The sequence below is a fragment of the Acanthaster planci genome, linkage group LG16, assembly GCF_054643075.1.
Source record: "Acanthaster planci isolate LZ-2023a linkage group LG16, COTS_SCS, whole genome shotgun sequence".
Lineage (NCBI taxonomy): Eukaryota > Metazoa > Echinodermata > Asteroidea > Valvatida > Acanthasteridae > Acanthaster > Acanthaster planci.
The window spans coordinates 1,852,824-1,873,312 of record NC_141792.1 but is presented as its reverse complement, the minus strand read 5'-3'; the positions used below and the strand labels follow the sequence as shown (position 1 = coordinate 1,873,312).

Genomic DNA, 20,489 nt, shown 5'->3' with positions numbered 1-20,489 from the left:
TCGAGGGAAAATGCGTCTCAAACACCATCAATCTTTCTGAGGGAAATAAGAATAACTCGGAATAGACAAAATCTTTGCACAATTGCGTTAACCTTGAAAATCTTGCCAACTAGTGTTAATCCACCACCGTTACACAAACAACCCTCTGGTTTTAAACTTTAAGTAGAAATACAAGTCCTGTACAATACTCCACATAGGATGGAAAAAAATCATTGTTCACATACATTGTCACATTGACTCGAGTTCGTGTGACGTTATTGTGACCAATGTCCTTCCTTCTTGAGCGATGATTCGCACATGATGCACACTGACATGCCGTTGGTTACTGTTGGAGTCAATGTTGTTTACGAGTCCATATTCATGTTGTGATTTGGGCAAGTCACTCGACCCCTATGTGCCTCTCTCCACCAAGGAGTAAATGGGTACCCGTGAGGGCAGACACGGTAGTGTTTTATAGCAGTTTGCACCGAAATGGCAGCACCGGGCTAGTATACTCCCCAGGGAGCTGAGATGGTTTCAGGCATGTTCAGATGATGTGTGAGCCCAGTGTGCAGGGATAATGATAAAACAGTGCAAGAAGACATTCCGTAATATGCGCTATATAAGAAGTGACTATTACTATCATTCGGTCATAGGCCAATTCACAAGCTATTCAAATCGGCTGTGACAAAAGCATCCTTTTGTCATTGTTTAACCCTGTTACTTCTGACTGGGCTCGTTTAGGGACTTCTGAAAGGACACGTGGTGGGCTGGAATACAACACTAGTTGGAGTCCTGGGAGAGTTGCACAGTCTGCCCTACAAATTACTGTACGTCTGTACGGCGATGTGTTCCGTTCCACGCCCGTACGAATTTCGGCCCAGCACTGCATTTTTGCTGTCAAAGTGCATGTTATTGTCCAGCAGACATGCCGACTGAACGCCGGGTTCATACTTGGAACAAAGGCAAACGACAACGTGTCATCCTCGCTGCAAATTCACAAACGTTGAATGCATTTCAACTCGAGCGGATACCACGACAAACAGTCCGTGACGTCAAATCCACTTCGCTTGTGTGCATTCGCCTGAAGTATGAGCCCGCCTTCAGGCAAATCCAGCCAATATCGGGGAGTACATGCACATGTAAGCGGACAACTTTTTATACAGTGTCTAAAAAACAAACAGGTACGCTACAGCACATTAGCGCCGAGTGCGTTAACATGCTGGCAAGAAGCTCTTCTGTTTTAAGACTTAAATACGTCCAATTCAACAACATGAACACTTCACAACGAACGCTCTACAAGGTTGGGGCACTTTGCCCATAATCCAAGAAATTCCCTTGCTCAACTTATTTGTACCTTATTTTATTTCTACGTGTAAATGGTAAGCAGAGAACGATAACTATCCACGTCTGTCTCTTCTGTAAGTTTTACTTCTATATTTGCACACTTCAGTTCTGGTCAGTGAATATACTCGTTAAGATGTAAATGTACGTTTTGGTAGCATTTTTTTGGTACAAATTCATGCAAACATTCAGATGTCCGTTTTTCACCGTACATGTACTGTCGTACATGGGAAATAAAAACAAAATGTAGTGTGTGGCGTGTACCACCGTTGAGGTCAACTCTGATATCTTCCACGATTGCATTCAATGCAAAGTTGCCAGCCTCCATCGCGGGCACACGTTTTGTTAGAAAACAGCACCATTACGAATGACAGATCTGCCTTTGAGAAGCTGTCATACGAGGACTCCATATCAAGTATCTGACAGAACTTTTGGAGTGTTTTTAAGTTTGGGATTATGACGGAGATCACGGTTTTGCCCAGCAATGGGAAACGAGGCGTCAACATCTGCATCCGAATGACAAACGGGGCGCCGAATTTGTTGAAATTTTGTTTCTTTCACGGGCATCCGTGAGCAAAGTAAGGTACCGAAACTGGCCAACAGGGTGTTCAACAGACGCCGAGACGCCCCTGCCTCTGGAAACCCTGACGAAGACCTCATGATGAATGTGTGTGTTCAGGCCGCCACTGCAAGCCGGCTGATATCTTCTGATCGGTCTACGTTCTCAAACTACTCAAAGTGAACAACGGCTATTTTTTTTTTTTCCTCTGGCGAGGGTTTGTCTACCTGGTGTAGGTTGCGTCGATCTGCGTAACCGAGGGAAGGGCCAGCTTGATCTTCTTCCTGTACATTGGGTCTTTGGCGATGGGGTTGTGCTCAAAGTACACGGTCTGGAGTGTGGTGGCGCCCTTCAGCTGGTCCACATCGGGCCAGTGGTCTAGCCGATTGTTGTTAAACTGTTCAGGAAAGATGAATAAAGACACCACATGCAGCTATTGTTCATGACACAAAGTCTGAATAAATCCTTATCATCTGATTGATGGATCGTCGATCATGTGACACTGAATTATTCATCTGAACGCACGGCACACTGACACAGCCAAAATGGAAGTTCCATTCTGCTGTTAATGGAAGTTCAACAGTTTGGTCCAAAGAAATTTCTAAACTCGCAGTGATGCAAGGATTTATTCAGATGATGCAGGACTTCATTCAGGAGGCTCTACCTCATGGAAATGGAACATTCCACCTGTCACCTTGTACAATCATTCTTACCACTGGACTCATATAAAAATTCATTATTTGCATAATGTGATGGTATCGTTTGATGTTTAGAAGGTCAAATCTGTCACATGAATTGCACAATAGGTTTAGGGTTGAGGTGTGAATATTTAAAGGGTCCATGAAATAAATTTTTCTTTGAATCACTTTTTGTGTATCTCTGTACTCTTCTTCAAAGTATGAAGACTGTTTGACATTTTTTTGAGTTAATACGTAAACTGAAAAGTGCACTTTTTAAACATTCCAAAGTTTCTGGTCAAGTGAGGGCGCTTTTCCTTAGATGTTAATCAAGGAACACGTGGTTCAGTTTATGTTTTCATGTTCAAGTTGTGAACTTCAAATTTGCTATCTGAAACATTTCCAGTGAAAAGGTTAATTTCCAAAAAATTGCCAAAAGAAATTAATCTAAGATGGCAGTGTTTAAAAAAATCTAGAAATTTTCTGTGCACAAATCAGGGCGCCTTGGATGACATTGTAGTTTTGCTCATGAACATGCAAACCATTAGCATAAAACCGACAAAGCGCCAAAATTTGGGTTAAAATTGCCAAAGAAAAATTTTAAAGCAGGTAAATTGAAACCCGGAGGTACATTTTCAAGGGTTTTAGTACAATTTAGTAAAATATTTTTGATTTCATGGTCCCTTTAAATAAACCGGTTGAAGCTCATCATCGAACTTGATTAGAAAACACTAGTCTTCAAGTTGTTTACGTAAAATTGGTGCAAATTCAAAAGACGGCGACAATGACCTGTTTTATCAATTGTACATCAATTCATGATGGCCTTACAACAAACCAATTCATTTCAGTCCTGCACCGCGCAGGGCAAGTTGTTGGGGGGTACAAGTCAATTTGACCAAAGCTCACCCAAAACTCTTCCAGCAATACGAGATGGCTGATGTTCTCTAGACGGGATATCCGGTTACCGGCCAGATCCAGGGTGGTCAGTTTGACCTATACAGGAAAACAATTCCACAATGTATCACATCCCTGTGCTAGATAGAGCAACGCACCCAACTTTTGTAGGCTTGTTCCAAGTAGTCGTCTGAACCAGTTGAGCTATCATCCCTTGGCTTGCTTTCCGTCAGAGTTTTACAGTTCTTAACAGAGTTGCGCTGGCAAATGTTAATACATGTATAACGTTTCAGAATTAATTTTTTTACTGGAATTGGAAAAACAAATTGAAAGACACACTTGAAAAGTCATCCACCCTCATTCTGTAAGCAGTGCTGTGAGACTAGAGATCTTTCTCAATCCTGCAAACTGTCAAAAGCGGCCGGTGGATTTTGACATCTGAAATAATTAATGGCCTCTTTACAAAGTCAGGTGATGACTGAATACGGTGAAAGAAAACGGTATGCACGTACAATTTTAGAAAACTGAAGTTCATTGCCTTATCACAGAGTTTGTCCGCTCTCGGTGTGAACGGTCCCCACAGGGAACCACTGTGTTTGACATTTTTTTAATTGCAACCTGTGTAAATGGGCCCCGAGAGCCAGCAGATATCAATAAGTGCACAGTTTTGCCCCAGACTATTATTCCATTCCCTGCAACTTACATTCTGGTCTAGATTCTCGATCGTCTGGATACCGTTGTGACTGATGTATAACTCTTCCAGATTTTCCAGTTCCTTCAGACCTTCTAGCTTGACGATACGATTACTCTGAAGGAAGGAATTAAAGACCATTCACTGAAATGTACTTGGGAAAATGGATTAGGTTCAGTCAGTTGGGTTTTGGTTTTTGTAGGGTTGTGGCTTTTCAGATGACACTGTCAAGAGATAGGTTTGATGGTTAGAAGGAGGAACTAACTAGGACCTTTCCTACAAGCCTGATATTACATACCTGTATGCTGAGCACTCTGAGGTTCTTTAAACTTCCAAGGTTCTCTAGCTTTGAGATCTTGTTCTTCCCCACGAATAAACTCTCTAGATTCACCAGCGCGTCCAAGTTCTCCAGTTTCTGGACAAAGAAGAACGCGACAGCGCCTTCTGTTACCAACCTCAGAAACATTCACAAACAGCAAAGAAAAAAGTAGTTCTGAAAAAATTTGAAAGGCAATTGAAAGTTGGCGCTAAAAGCAGGACACGATTAAAACTATTCATACAACACCATTTTTAAAGTGTGTCAAAAGTGTCAACATGGCATTCCAATACTGTCAAATTGTCCACCTCCTATCTTTTCCTAAAATCAAGCTTTTAGGCCCAAAATAAATCCCAGCTGGCTCGATCACGGCTGTTTGAGTTTTTAGGCAATATTCTACGAGACGACTCATATTTACCCGGATTCGGTTGTCGCCGAGCTCCAACATCGTCAGTTGGCTGAGGTGGCTGACATTTTCGATTGTGGAGATCTTGTTGTTGATGACAAAGAGCTTCACCAGATTCACCAGGCTGTCCAGGTTTTCCAGCTTGCGGATCTTGTTGAAAGACAGGTCCAGTATTCTGCAAGGTATCATCAAATTTTAGTCAGTTACGAGTTCTGAATGATTTGAAATGCTTAAACATTTGTGTCAAAATTATACGGCCAATGCTCCCGAAACCCTTATGAACCATGACGTTGGTTTCCAAGCGCATGAAACCAGGGAAAAAACAAATTCAAATGTTTACAGAAGAACCCAGTAACCACGGTCATGCTCTTATGATCATCTGCGGTGGCCCCCGCCAATGGCAGTAGGCACTGTGATAAATCTTGCATGGAGTCACTATCCCATGAGCACTTGCTCTTTACAAAACTCACTTGAAGGAGACAATCAGAAAAGTCCAGTGGAACGGCATTAGATCTTTCTATATTTAACATATTAAAGGGGGGACATGTGCGTTACTGCACCTACTTCAAATTAACCAGTGCACCGAGGTTCTCAATGGTGGTGATGGCGTTGTCATACACGTCGAGCTCGGTCAGTGTGGTCAAGGATTCCAGGTTCTCCAATTTCTTGATCAAGTTCTGACGCAGGCAAAGAGTCTGGACATCCAACATTAAAATAAAAAAAGCTCTGGAATTATATCATTTCAACCTCCAAATTTCACTTTACCGAGAAGACGGAGAAAAGTCAACAAATCCAGGAAAGCCTCGATAGTGAACAATGTCTGCTGTTAGTGCCAGGCAGGTCAGAGGTGCATCAACTTTGAAAACTCTGAGCCCAAATCGGACCCGATATCCATGTACAGGGCATTTTCAATGACCAATGTGACCCAACGTGCATCCACCAATGTCATGGGAAAGGACCGAAGCATCATGCACATGTAGGTAGTAGACAATCCTTTGAAACTTTGATATCCGGTTCGTAAGTGACTTCGTCACAAAGGCGGGCATGCCACGATTTGCAAGCTCCCATCAGACGATTGCTGAAGTTGCGCGCTAACTTCTGGTTCCATGGTTCCGTGTAAATGGCAATCAATGCATGTAACTCTATGCGCAGTGCATGTGCAGTGGGCGTGGTTTAAACTGGAGTGACGTCACATTTACAAACCGGATTGGAAAGTAGTCTGAGAAAAAATGTGGAGCTCAGTGTTACTAGTCGAGATCACTTAAGACTTTCACAAGACCAGCACAAAACCACTTAGGACCTTCAACAGACAATCACAAAGCCACTTAGGACCTTCACAAGACCGGCACAAGACCACTTAAGACCTTCACAAGACCAGCACAAGACCACTTAAGACCTTCACAAGACCAGCACAAGACCACTTAAGACCTTCACAAGACCAGCACAAGACCACTTAAGACCTTCACAAGACCAGCACAAGACCACTTAAGACCTTCACAAGACCAGCACAAGACCACTTAGGACCTTCACAAGACCAGCACAAAACCACTTAAGACCTTCACAAGACCAGCATAAGACCTCAAGTCTGAATTCAAGTCACAAGCTATTCAAATGAACTGCAACAAAAGCATTCCTTTGTCATTGTTCACACTGTCACTCGTGACTGGTCTGTGCATGGTCTTGTGTATGCTTTCATCTGGTCTTGTGATGGTCACGACTAAAACACCCAAAACCAGCATCCAAAACTCAATCGAAATGATGACAACAGTCGAACATTGGCAAGAGTGGAGATTGAAAATTCGCAGATATTTTAACCCCTTCATACTGAGAGCCGTCCCCAGCCATGGCTTTGTGTGAGGATTGTACCACTGGGACAGGTTTGGGTAAACCTTTTGTGCATTCGTTGTAACTAAATTAAAATAACCAAACAAAAAGCCTCAGAGACACCATGGAGATGCCAGCAACACAAAAACTCTATTACGAAGTACATGTACTTTGACATCTTCTGATCACATCCTATACGTTGTTATTTAGCAATCTCTTCATTTGTCAATACAAGTCAACTGAATAAAGATGTTCTCTACCTCAACTTGTCTGAGGACGTGAAATCCTTCAATCCTGTCAATCCGTCTGTGGTTCAAATCAACATCCTACAAAAACACAGATGGAGTCCGTCACAATCAAAACCAGCAAAATCGCTAGGGGTTCAGCAACACATTAATTTATCACTGACAGAAGCGGTGACCATAACACAATGTAGCATCACCTGTATAATTGCCACACCACACATAGAGTGTTGGTACCAACTATAATTGGGCACGTCCCAACTGTGGTTCTATAACTGGGCCGGCCTAACTGTGGCAAAGTCTCTCAGAGGATGCCTTAGTTTTGCTTGTTTCATGCCAGGTTTAGCCCAGAAGAATTCCGTCAGCTGTGAGCTGTAATAACCTGAAGGTTGAGAAATTTTTGTATAGGAATTTGCTAACCACGATCGGGTGGCCTAACAGCAGGGCAATAGTTGGGCGGTCCCAGTTATTGCTGGGACCGATGCAACTAGAACATAGCACTTTCAAACTGTCATTTATGTACAAACATGTAGATGAGCTACATTGCATTTAACCGGGCAAAACCTTTTTTCCATTCTTACGGTATCATCTGGGTTAAGTTCAAACGGTGGTATAGTCCTGGCAGGAATTTCCTCCACCCCAGGGCCTGAAGATTCCTCTTCAGATTCTTCATCAGAAACAAAATTTGCTACACAGGGAAAGAGGAAGGAATTCCAGATTTGAGCATCACAGTTTGTGAATGTCACAAGTAATCAGTAAGTTTATTCTGTTTTAACTTGTGGGTTTTTATGACAAACAGGAAATTGAGATGATCCAACAAGGAATTCTTCCTATAAAAGACAACATTCCAATATTCTTGGAAATTACTCTCAAAAATCTACTGACACATATCTAACACGTGTATTTCCCCAGGGAATAAAACACGGTTACATACCATGGATTTCACGTTGTTTCTTTCTAAAAAAATCTCAGACAGAGCCTATGTATACTATGGCAGCCTACACAAATTTCCTCTAAACGTTGCTGCGTTGACAACTGCGGGAATTTTACCAAATTTGATGTAAAAAGGACTAGGAGTTTTGGGGGTTTTTGTATTTCAGGACCACTCTAATTTTGTAATCACAAAAAAGGTCAGAAAAGGAATGAAATCAAAGGCAAATTTTATGCTCACCCTGTTTTTGTGAATTAAGAATTGTAAACTGCAAGAAAAATTGATTTTTGATAGGCATAACCAGCCATGTGAATGTTATCCCTCCTTGTGTCATGTGTAGCCCATTAACACTGACAAGAAGTGACAATATTTACCTTATTGATATTATAATTGACCTCAACATGTCAAAAATTGAAACCTGGTCCTCTTTCAATAAAATTGACCCTCTTCTTCAATACATGTACATAGGCCTAGCAACAGATTCACTGAATCCACGTATGGGACCCTGAACTTAATAATAGCTAGCCGCCATTTGCCTAGTTGGGTCCAGAAATTGAAATGTATTTCCCCATTCTAAGCCTATTATACGAACAGGGTCCCCGTATAGGCGACATGATCTCCGAGCTTTTTTTTTTTTAGTGCTGTGGTGACAAATGACAGAGCGCTAGCCCAAATTCCGGACACTTCAGTTTTGCCCAACGAGATGCTGCGATCTGAATACGAATACATAATTTCCATGGCAACAGGGCCACAGTGCAGACTGGGGCAATATCACGAAGTGTGACTCGTGTTTTTTTTTTTAACACGAGATCATGACCCATGTACTGTGCACTCAACCATGCAGGCCTTACATTGGGCCTAAGCTAGGCTGATTGCTCTAGCAATAACGTTGTCTAACGTCAGGCATGCGATCTTGATCGATGTCAGTGTCAGGCCTAATAAACATGATTAACGCTTATTACGGAAAAATGGACAGTTTTCCCGAGAATTTTGTGCTCTCGTTTCGTTGCCAAATATTACACTGCGCCTTCACGCTTGATTTGAAAACAAGAACAGTAAAAGTTTTATTTTGAAAGTTTCTCACGTTCACCGCTTTCCACCAGGTTGACGTTCTCTGCCATCTTGAAACTTGAATAGCTCCGCCTTCATATGGTGGCCCTGAAAAGCCACACTCACACACGCATCAATTTGCTACTGGTCGCTTCATCATTTTTTTTATTTGTGGACGGAAAGTACATGGACGTTACATCATATTTACATCACGGAGGGCGCCTGGCCCGTATTCGATCATAAGTACTTGAAAAAACAAGTACTAGTAATTTTGCACTCAAACTCGGCAAATCGTACTTGGTTTACTCGATCCCAGTCGCGCAGTACTCCAAAAGAAATTGGAATTTAATTTCCATACTAATTTTTCGATACTAAACTTTGACCACAAATTTCACAGTGTAAGTTACACATTATAAGTCACACAGTATTTTTATTGACTCTGTAAATCGAGTATTCGTGAATGGGTGTTGGCACTTGGCAGCGCTCGCAGTATCGCTTGTGTACATTTTTTAACTAACAATGCAAATTTCCATAATGTTTTAGTCGTACAATTGTACTCGGATGTACTCAAAAGTTGTACTCGCACTTGGCCCGCGTACTCGGACTCTAAGAAACTAAATCTCGGATTTTTGGCTCACTCGGACTTGGCCTGTACTCGGCACTGTGTGTACTTGGAAAACTCGGTACTCGAGTTTTGGTGCTCGACTACATCACTGGATATGCCTTCTGAGGGTAACTTCCAAGATGTTTATTTTCTGACAATTCATGACTGGATGAAGATGTCTTCAATGAAGCTGACATCATTTTTTTGTGAATGCAACATTATGGACGGCTTATTTAGAGCTCCATGGGATGGCAGGTCGGCCCCGATTGCTCAATAATTTGTTCCTCGTAACAATTGTTCTTTTCGGAAACATGATAAAAGAAATTAAGAAATCTTAGAGAACCGGACTACGTCTCATCGTAGTCAGGTCCTGCTTGCCTTACCGTTTTACTTATTTTTGAACAGTCTGTCATTATTTTAATTGATTTTGTGACACTAACTCAGGATTAATAAACTCACCGTAATAAATAAAACTTGAGGCGACACCTACTTGCATCACATAATTCTCATTCGGCCATTTATGTAAATGGATGCATTGCAATAAGTTTCTTTCTGATTTTTATTCAGTGATTACCGATTGTTCAACTTCAGAGGTACAACACTGGAAATGAAAGTTTAGGATTCAAGAGAAACTTTTGGAACACACTCATGAGATTTCAACTGGAATCGATGCTCTAGCTTTGATACACGTAGCTTACTTCTTCCAATTCTTCAGAACAAGCAATATGATTGGGCAACACTACCAAGGCTGTAATCGTCATTGGCCGAAAGTTACGTTCGGTATATGAATATTCAGATTTACATGTACCTTTTTAATGCACCATGCGGGGAACAGCCTGAGCGTTATGTTCATCATACCGCGCTTTTGTCAAATTGAACACGACTGGTGAATTGCGACTTTGAGGTTTTGTTACAATGTGTGAATAAATTTGGCTTTCACCGACCCGTAATATTTTATCCGTTTTTTAATGTATCGCGCAGCTCCTCTGTGTCGGACAAAAATTAAGTTGCGGTAATTGAGATGCGTCCTTTAACATTTACTGCAGCTTTAAGATGAATAGGCCCTATGACTCATTGGCTGTTGGACAGCAGGATGGAACGTACATTCATGATGACGTCTTGTAGCCTGGGAAGCCAATCCGGACATCCGGCTACATGGAGGTTGGTTGCGCGCCAATCAATGGTCAATAAAGGCTCATCCTGAGCGCTGTGAGTTTTAATCACAATGCCTTGGGCGGAATACGGCCTATCACGGAACACTGGGCCTACGAAAGACGGACGACAAGAAGTCTCTCCAGAAAGAGGAACAATTGATATATATTTTTTACGTAATCCACTGACAACAAGTTGTGCGATTTCAGTTGCTAGTTGAATAAAAATAACCATTTGACAAATTAAACGCAACATAAAAATCATAAAATAACCATTTGACAAAATGCAACATAAAAATCTTTAAGCACTGCGTAACGAAACTATAACATTTCAATATGGTCCATACAATCATATGCTACAATTAACTACGTTATCATAATACAAGGGGCGGTATAACACTTTTGAGTCCCTGGATATGCTAGAGGCAAGGGTTGGGCCAAATTTAAAACACAAAAACGCGGGCTACTTCTTAATACCACCGCATCAAATGTAAAGTTTACTTTATGACTCTAAAGTTGTTCTTTAAATTATTCTGCAAGAGAATAAAATATTTGTAAACGCCGTTTTGGCATCAAATCTAACAAACCAGACGATGTGCTCCTGAAGCAAAAGGTGGATAGTTAAGTTGGTGTTGTTTTTGATTTATAACGACGACCCGAAAAGTTGTAGACTTGTTAAAAATTCAAAATTTATGTAACTAGCGATTCATAGAAGATATTAAAGTTTACAAATGAGCTAATGCCGCAATCCTTCTGCCTTGTCAGTGATAGACTCCCCTTTTCCCAATTCAACGCTGATCACATATTAACAAACTATCTCTTTTACAGTTTGAAATTATGAATAATTCTTACTCGAGTACTCGAAAGACAACCATCACAGACAACTAAATGTGTTGCTAAAATTGGTCCATAAAAAAAGTGTGTTGCTAAATACAATAAACGTTTGACTGAATTTTCTTTTTTTTTAAATACATCTAGTGCGTGAAAGACATTTATTGCTCTCTGTTTGTAATAAAGTATTTCCAAAAATGACCTTGTTTAGACTACAATTTATAGTATTATAAACCTCTACACAGTCACAACTGAAACTTCAAATATGACTGTTGAGATTATCTGACTGGAAAAACACAACTACAATGTAACGCTGATTTAAAAAGAAAACACCGTACAATCTTTCACATAACACCATAAAACCGTACAACACTGAATAGTTAATTATGCAAAATGCCGGTTATATGGCATGGTTAACTTTTGTTCAAAAGAAGCATTTTATAGGGTAGACATTTCTTGTCAGTACTGTTTAACTAACCCAGCAGCCTCGAACTTTCTTATTTCTGATTTTTCAGTACAGTTTGTAAATATAATAAATATGTGAATAATTATCAGTATTCAAGTTTAGACTGGACTTCAGTCCCCTTCGAAAGCATGTACGGTACATCTGAACTTGAATGAAAGTTCGACCATTGATCAATTGATTCTAACCAACGCATGTGTTCTTACGCAGTCCTGGTTCCAAGACCTACACATTGCTTTGAGCTGAAATGGACTAATTCAGACATGAGAGGGCACTCTCTTCACCTGGATTCATTTCTGACTTCAAGAGATAGCAGTTCATGTAGGGACAGTGCCCTCTAACAGTGATGGTTCGTGATGACAGAATAAACTACAGCAACGTCTTGGAACGAAGACTAGTACAAGAGCTTGTTTACAATACAGTCCAACTCGAACAACTCTACTTGAATTCTTTTTTAAAATCCCATCATCTCTTATTTTCTAGCGTTGGTCGCATCTCTTGTTGTATTTACCGTCTCTGCCATCTCAGACAAATATTTTCGTGCCAATGGTTCCCTCAGTGCTCAATTACTAAATAGACTAGAGATAACGAGTGATGAAAGCTGGAGTCTGGTTCCAAATGGTTAACCATCCATCGTTTGAGTGATGTTGGTCAAACCACACTAAACTACAGTCATGGCTCAAAGTTGCCTAAAGATAAATCCGTTGAACCAAATTATCCGGTAGCATGTGCTTGCACCTATTTACTGACATTTCAAACTAAAAAGGACATACATGTATACTTTTTTTTCTCCGAAAACAAGAGCAGTTTTTAAATTAATCGAACAGTGTAACTTATCCTGAGCTTCGGGACTTGTTAATGCTTGTGGGTTAGGCCTGGGTTTTCTCTTTGGACCGGGCCTGTTTGCGTTCCTCGTACCTAGCCAGTCCTTCTTGAAACCTGGCAATTTCACCCTCTGTCTTGACCTGTGAAGAAATCGAGGGGAAGGAAATTTGCATGCGACATGAACAAAATAACCAAGAAAAGTAGGGCCGGGTATCAGTCTCAGGAATGAGAGGGTTGCAAGTGTAGTCCAGGAATTTATCTGTGTTTGAAGAAGTCTAGTTCCCATGTAGCATCAATATTCATAAATTTACCCATGTGACACGAGTGGTCCAGTCTCCTTTTGAACTCACAAACTTAAATAAAAATGACAACTCTATATATGGTTGGCTGTGTTTCGTATTGTTCAAAAAAGAATTTTAGTATTCAGAACACTGAGAACTTCATGAAAGAATTAATCATTCAATTTCTAAATTATTTGGACAGCTGTTTGATTTGATTAAATGGACGACAGAGGACCAAAATCTGAAAACACTTTTAAACAAGACACTGCTGTATGATATATGTGCCTAAAAAGATCGTGAAATGAAGATAAACTCGCTTACTTAAAAGCAAGCAATGAAAGAAAAAAAATTTAATACCTGCTGATTGTGTCAATTCATTACTAATTTTGGACTCCGCCTAGATCTGTCCACATCAACGTCTGATAAATATAGGAAACTTTCAATGTTCAGTGCAGCATGAGAGCAGCATGAGGGACGGAAGTTGATCTACCTTGAGTTGCGGGACGGGAAGTATCTGCTTCTTGTTTCCGAGCGAGACAAAAGTGAAAAAGGCGTGGACAGCTCTCTGCTCGGTGGCGTGACCGTGGAACATGGTCTCCATGTCCACGAATACCTCAATCTCGATGGAGCGATTGCTGGAGAAAGTAGGCCGCCCGATGACGTGCATTACGGCACCTGTGCGGAATGCGAAGTCAAGGGATCAGTGCATGGAACATTTCTCAGACACACTTTTTGTGTGATTTTACACTCTTCTTCTTCATTTGGAGAACTACGGGGCATCCGTTTTAGAGAGCCCGGTGTTCCATAACTTGCACTTTTTTTCAAACATTTCGCATTGTCCTCGCCCTTCAAAAGAACTGAGGGCGCCGTTACTGTGAGGTTGATCCAGGAATAAAAACACTGTTCAGTTTATGGTTTTGCGTTCAAGTTATCAACAAAATAAACTTTGTCACTGAAAATATTTCTCGGAAAGATTTGCTCCATGGTTTATTTACCATGTACTCACTGCAATAAATCACCAATGGAAAGAAAATATTTAGGCAAGCAAAATATAAAAAAACAGCATTTTGGTGGCACCAATTTCTGGAATAAACAGGTTTTTTGTTCAAAAATAAGTAAATTTGCATCTGGGTAATTCCAGAAATAAGGGGACCATTTTTTTTCGTGACCCTGTCACATCTGACATAAGATTTGGTTGTTCAGAACACATTTTCTGATTTCCCAGAGGGATAAATTAATGCAAATTACCTGCCAAACAAATAGTGATACATGGGGGTTGTTTGAAATCAATTCCGGTGATATCTCCATGACAAATAAAAAAGATAAGATGTAACAGGGGCACGAAAATGTCACACTTTTGGATCCCTAATTTCTGGAATTACCCATCTGTCTACAAACCAAAATGGTGCCAAAATACCTTACAGGGCCAACAAAAATTACAATTGAACAAAATGCAATGGTGCATTTTCAAGGCTTGTAGTGAAAAGAAACATTTTTCCACACATGACCTTCAAACTTGAATCTAAAAAAAATCTGATGAATTTTCAACTACCAACTAAGAATCTCATTTGGAAAGTTTCTTGCCCTTGATGGAATCTCGGCAGAATGTGTTTTTGAATCACTTAAAGCTCAACAATTTACTCCGGAAAAACATGACGTTTATACTTGATCAGAATTAGCAGTTACAACCACATTGTAGCTCCAAAAATTGCTATTTTGTGACGATGAATTGCATCTCCGAAAAGGTACATTTTGAAAACATAATATACTTCACAATTGAAAGTCTTTTTGTATCGAATAAAAAGGCAAATTTGACCTGTAAAATTCAAGGTAATGACTGGAAGGAATCTATACGAGCGGTGTGTTGTGAAATGATAGTGCCGTACCTCTCGGAATAGGCTGGTGAAAGTTGACGGCATCCATGGACGCCGTCACCACGGACGTTTTGCAGTGCTTAAATGCCGTGATCCCGGCCACCTCGTCCATCAGTTTCATGGTCACCCCTCCGTTCACGAAATTTGCGTAGTTGCAGTCGGTCACGCCAGCTAAATGAATCAGGCTCGACTGGGCATTTGGCACGGTGTGCTCTTCAATAGCTGTATAAGAGATGATAAGTTTAAGATTTGACCATTTTTGTTTTCTAGGCACTGAATGTAGCACTTTAAAATTAAGGTGTAAAAAGCAATCCTTCATAATTTCTTCAAACTTTCCACCAAATTTAAACATCTGTTTCCAATCGGTCCATCTCGCGGCACAATTGGTCGATCGAGATCCACTTTTCTTGCTTATTCATGGTTGTGGGTTACTGTTTCAACAAGGGGGAAAAAAGGCCAAGATTTCAAACAGGACTGGCCGATAGTGCAGCAAGATCATGCAGACTGACCAACTGTAGGCAACGCTGAAGAAACTTCATGTGCCACATTTCATTTCCCCAAGCACTTTGCCAAAAAATTAAGTTTCAATTGGAACTGCAGAGAAATTCTACTTCGTATTCTTCTGCATAAAACATTACCAGCTTGGCAAGACTTGATGAAAGTTTGGAAAGGATATTAAGTCTGTTAGAGGCTCGACCATGTACCGGATGATGTGTTACAAGTTATCGCAACACAAAAATGTAGTAAGAACAGGCACTAAAAAGCTGTCAATGATTCGTCAAACAAATAAAAGCTCCTTTTGCATTTCATCCGTCAACTTCGTAACAGGAAAGCGATGTTTGTCAGCCAAAAGTAACGCATGTGCAGATGCAGGCCTCCTAACGATTCCAAAGCAACGGGCAAATTTGAGCAATGATCATTTGCTAGCCGTCAATCCCTTTTGCCCGGTACACTAGATATATTTTGTGTCGAAGGTTACCAGGGAAATTCGACCGTCGATCAAAGAGTGGTCATCGCGTTGGAACTCACAATTCGCCGCGGTCTTCATTTCGTCAATCTCCTCCATGCTCACGCTGACGGTCCGTCCTATGCCTTGTCTCTGCCGGGCGGCCTGTTGCTTGTGGTAACGGTCCCAGCCTGCCGCCTCCAGCTCCGGGGAGGCGTAGGTGATCTTGGGCACGGGAAGCACTTTGCCCATCGTCTTGATGCTGGTCGGCACGTACCACAGCGTCGCTTGGTTTGTCATCCTTCTTGTGCCTGAAACAAAGGAAAAATGAAATCAGGCAGGGGAGGGGGGATTGGACGATCGTCTGTGAACTCAGAGACCATACAAACTGGCAAAGAGGCCAAAGTGTCATACTTGAAAAACTAGGTCATATGGGTCATTCCATGCAGTTGGGGCACAATTTGTGACGGTGTCGAGTGTTACATGGGTTCCGTAAAAATGAACAGCTATTTCCCTGAGTGTGAATTCCAAATTGACATTGTTATACATCTTGCAAGGCTGAATACAGAGGTATGTGTTATTTTTTACAGAGTAAGTGACCTACTCTACAGGTCATGACAGGTGGTAAAAGTTACCCATGTAACAAGGACACCTTCACAAATAATTGTGCCCCAACCTCATGGAATGACCCATATATCTATCAACCAACTGTTTTATTTTTTGTTCAACAAAAACACTTTATCTTGATTTCAAAGTAGACGTTCGGACCACTCCAAGCCAGAATCCAGTTTCTTAGTGACTGTGTTGTGCACGTGCTCGCTCCAGTGATTACGAGCTGCCATTGGTTAATATGCAAAGTTTGCACGATGATTCAAATGGTTCCCTTGCTGTACCAACGAACTAGATTTTTCCTGTGGGGGTGGGGCTAGGTCAGAATGGAGGGGGGGACAAGCTTGGATACCCTTTAATTGAATATTACCGAGTATGCGTGTCTATAAAGGGCTCATGCTGCATCTCTTGTGGGGGGTTCATTGTGTGTTGGTTTTGCAGGAGGGAACTATGGGGGACGGGCCCTGGACCAATGTGGGGGGGGGAACATGCGATCTTTATGATAAATCTTGAAAAATCACATCTAGACTCATATACCCAGAGTTTGAGGTCATTTGAGAACTGAACAAGCCATGCATTATTTGTGTCAACATTGTAAACCATGTGCATCTCCCTTAATCCATACATTTGCGGCATTTAGGAAACTGGTGTTAAACAGAAATTCTCCAGAATTAATCGGCTGTCAATCGCCATTATAGAGTGGTTTTGGTAAACCAACCCTTCAGAATGTCCTCCGCCCAGACTTTGACCTGTACTTCCATGGAGTGGTGAGCGGTGTGCGTGATCTCGGCATGCAGCTGGGCGACCTCTCCGATGTACATCGGCTGGACAAAGTCAGTCTTCTCGACCCTCACCAGGCCGGCAACGCACCGCTCCTGCTCCTCGTCCGTGTCCGATGCCTGATGATATTCAACACAGTGTCAAGTCAAAACAACGTTTGAAAGTTTATGAAACTTCAAACAATGTCAGCGACAGGCGTGTTGGAAACAAACTACTGCAAAGGAATGATTAATTTTGCGCAATTTCAATTTTCGGAAACCAGTTGGCCACTTTTCAGATTTGTCACACGCAGCAACCCATATGCAAAACAGTTATCACTCATTCCCTAAGATTATGATTTGACACAGCATGTAGCACGGTGATGGCTAATTCTATGATCCAATCATATCAATCATGAATTTTAAAACATCAAATTTTTCAATCCTGTGCATTAATCAAGGGGATTTTATCAGAGTCTTACCAAGTACAAGTACTCATCAGTAATTTTTTAAAAGTCATGGTCAAAAAGTGTTCCTTTTTAAAACTAAACAAAAGACAACTTAAGAGATAAACTGCTAAGGTATTGTTGACAATGGCCCGGATTCACAGTGTATTTTGTCTCGTTTTATTTTCGATCTGAGTTGCAGTTTGCTTGGTCTTTACCTGTGTTACTTGGTTTTTATTAGCCCATATAATATCCACGGAGATTGTCAAAAAACAAACAAACAAACAAACAAACAAGCAACCCAACAAACACCCCCAACACCCCAACAAACAAACAAACAAAATAGAGAGCACTTAGGGCAATAAAAAAAAATACTCATTTTGATTTCTGTAAAAATTTAACTGTAATAATTACAAATACTCTACTTTACCTGCTCTCTCATGACGTTGCAGTGTCTAGTGGATACAATCAGCCCTGCTTGCTCTATCATCTTGAGGATAACCCCTCCATGAACGTTGCCGCTAAAGTTGGCATCTTCTGGACCCATCAGCCTGAGGGGCGGATCGAAGGAGGTATGATGGATGAGGATGATGGAGGATACTGGCGTAGAGACTACAGAGGAACTAGCCAATCACTGTAGAGCTGTGTTTGGTGTTAACCACCTTGGCTGAACTGAAGCCCCGCTGAGTTGATTGTTCTATTTGGACAATTCCAGTGACGTTTCACTGGACATTTCCAACCACCCCCGTTAATGGCAGAAACTAGTGTTGGGTTTGGTCAGGAATGACCAACACAGAATAGGGGCTCTGCACAGTGCAATGTTTTCCGCCATTGGTGGCGGCCACAGCAGATGACCAGTCATCACACGATTAACATGGTCATCAGATTTGTATAAAAAGAAATTCTTCAAGGTTGCAAATTTCGATTTCAATGTACAGCATTTTAAACATGGCATAACATGGAAGCAAATACAGTGAAAAATCTAATTTCACTGACTCTCACTTACTCTTAATTTTACTTTAAAATGATTGTGGGCCTTACAAACAAAAGGTGTCATCAACCTGAGAAACTGTACCCTGTAATACTATGTGGTAGGTCTCTTGCTTGAGGGGGAAAGGAACGATTCGTAGAATTTTAATTTCATCTTTAATTGGTAACAACGTTGGTTCACTTTCAACTCTGAGGAATGCCCGGTGTAGGTGCAGCTATGGACACTGTATGCAGTTCTGAGCATTTATCCACCGACTGTTTAGTAGACAGAGCTTTCAAGTAGGAATTCTTTCCTTAAACCACATGTACCTACAAATCAATTTTTATAATATCCATATTGATTTCATGATGTTATGTTATTGGATGCTTTACCTTTGATGTCAGATTGATTTTATTCTGAAATTACGGAGTAGCCATCACGTAACTGTTTCTAGCTCAGGGGTAAAAGTCATTAACTTTACAAATGCTAACCATAAATTTATTAGTTTTTATCAGGAAATGTCTCAAGAGAACGTACCTGCAAACTTCAACCGATTTCTGCTCCATGTTAATTTCCGCCAGTGCCGGTGTCGTCACCCTACTTGCCGTCGTTCGACTCCGCTGGTTCAGTCTACCGGCTGCGGTCACCCACTCAGGCCGAGCTTTGGATTGTGCTGTCCCTCTGAAGCAGTGTGAAGCCCTCGCCAACACCAACGACGAATATCCACACCTGAGGCTAACTCTGATTAATGCGTGGCCAATGGGCATTGCCTATTGCTTCCATTTTGAAAAAAATAAGTGAATAAGTTACATGTATAATATAGGAAATGAGACGCTATAATAAATTCAGAGGAAAAGGCATAAGAAAGCTCTCAAGTAACAAAATTTTCAGGGAAGGAAACAATGAAAGTCCCCTTTCTTTAACCATAATGCACCCAAACACTCACCTATCATTTACACTGGCACTCTATCACATCTTTTCAATTTCAATTGATACACTGACAAATATTGCGCGTAATTACATTTGGACATGCTGGAAATGACCAAAAATGATAAAAATACAAGTTTTCTAAAGACCATCAGGTTTAAAATGATACAATGGAATTTTAAGTAATCACTTGGGGATGGGGGCCTAAGGCATGTAAGGCCCTAACTTAACTAGTAACAATGAATTTTCCTCGCCTAGGCCTACAACAATTTCACTTTTTAACCCAGGTCAATTTTGTCTTCGCTGAAAACACAAGGTGAACTTATGGAATTCGTTGTTTAGTGGCGATTACGCAGCGGTGGCGGCGGCCGGACACAGTGGATACGGAACTCGTGCCCTAATTCCCGGACACTGAACGCGTCGGCATGAAATGACCGGTCACGCCAGCCCCATTCAATAATGCGTGAGCGCATGCTCCTCAGTTACAACATAACAACTTGTAAGCCTAGTTATCCTGGAATATTTCCATGATCCCTATGTCTGCAGAGCACTCGAACAATTATTTACGCCTGGACACAACCCTACAGGAGATATATGATACTTACGGGATGCATGCACATTTACAAAGGATTTGGTGGATGTGAATTCAAAGTTGTAACTTGTGTCGTGATTGATGGCCGTGCCGGTCAGCTGTGACCCGTGTTCTGCGTTTCAGCAATTATAACGGAACGTTACGATTACACACGTACGACAGCATATGACTAGACTGCACTTAATTGCAGATGAGACTGGGTACCGTACTGAATACTGCTGACTACTTCACTGCCGCAAGGGAGCTGCTATAAATAGACTGACGTCATCTTACACCAATCAATTTAGCCAGTGCCTAGT

The 20,489-nt window shown here is 41.2% G+C and overlaps 2 protein-coding genes across 3 annotated transcripts; both read right to left on the bottom strand.

The window, feature by feature from the left end:
* Window positions 1–87: 87 nt before the first annotated feature.
* Window positions 88–9,023, bottom strand: ppp1r7 (protein phosphatase 1 regulatory subunit 7). The gene is made up of 9 exons (XM_022229859.2): window positions 8,948–9,023; window positions 7,514–7,620; window positions 6,951–7,016; window positions 5,431–5,561; window positions 4,879–5,041; window positions 4,443–4,559; window positions 4,157–4,261; window positions 3,466–3,552; window positions 88–2,279 (listed from the first exon to the last, which is right to left on the bottom strand). Exons 1-9 carry the CDS (start codon window positions 8,982–8,984, stop codon window positions 2,106–2,108), a joined length of 987 nt encoding a protein of 328 aa, XP_022085551.2. The 5' UTR covers window positions 8,985–9,023; the 3' UTR covers window positions 88–2,105.
* Window positions 9,024–10,810: 1,787 nt separating this feature from the next.
* Window positions 10,811–20,359, bottom strand: LOC110976520 (cytosolic acyl coenzyme A thioester hydrolase-like). 2 transcript variants are annotated; one of them, XM_022229852.2, is made up of 8 exons: window positions 20,204–20,359; window positions 19,209–19,447; window positions 18,132–18,252; window positions 17,216–17,396; window positions 15,972–16,199; window positions 14,955–15,164; window positions 13,559–13,743; window positions 10,811–12,927 (listed from the first exon to the last, which is right to left on the bottom strand). In XM_022229852.2, the coding sequence occupies exons 2-8, from the start codon at window positions 19,436–19,438 to the stop codon at window positions 12,832–12,834; spliced, it is 1,251 nt and encodes a 416-aa protein (XP_022085544.2). In that variant the 5' UTR covers window positions 19,439–19,447; window positions 20,204–20,359; the 3' UTR covers window positions 10,811–12,831. The 2 variants fall into 2 exon arrangements, with proteins under 2 accessions (XP_022085544.2, XP_022085543.2); XM_022229851.2 differs by having other exon boundaries at window positions 19,209–19,441; window positions 20,204–20,351.
* Between the last annotated feature and the right edge of the window lie 130 nt (window positions 20,360–20,489).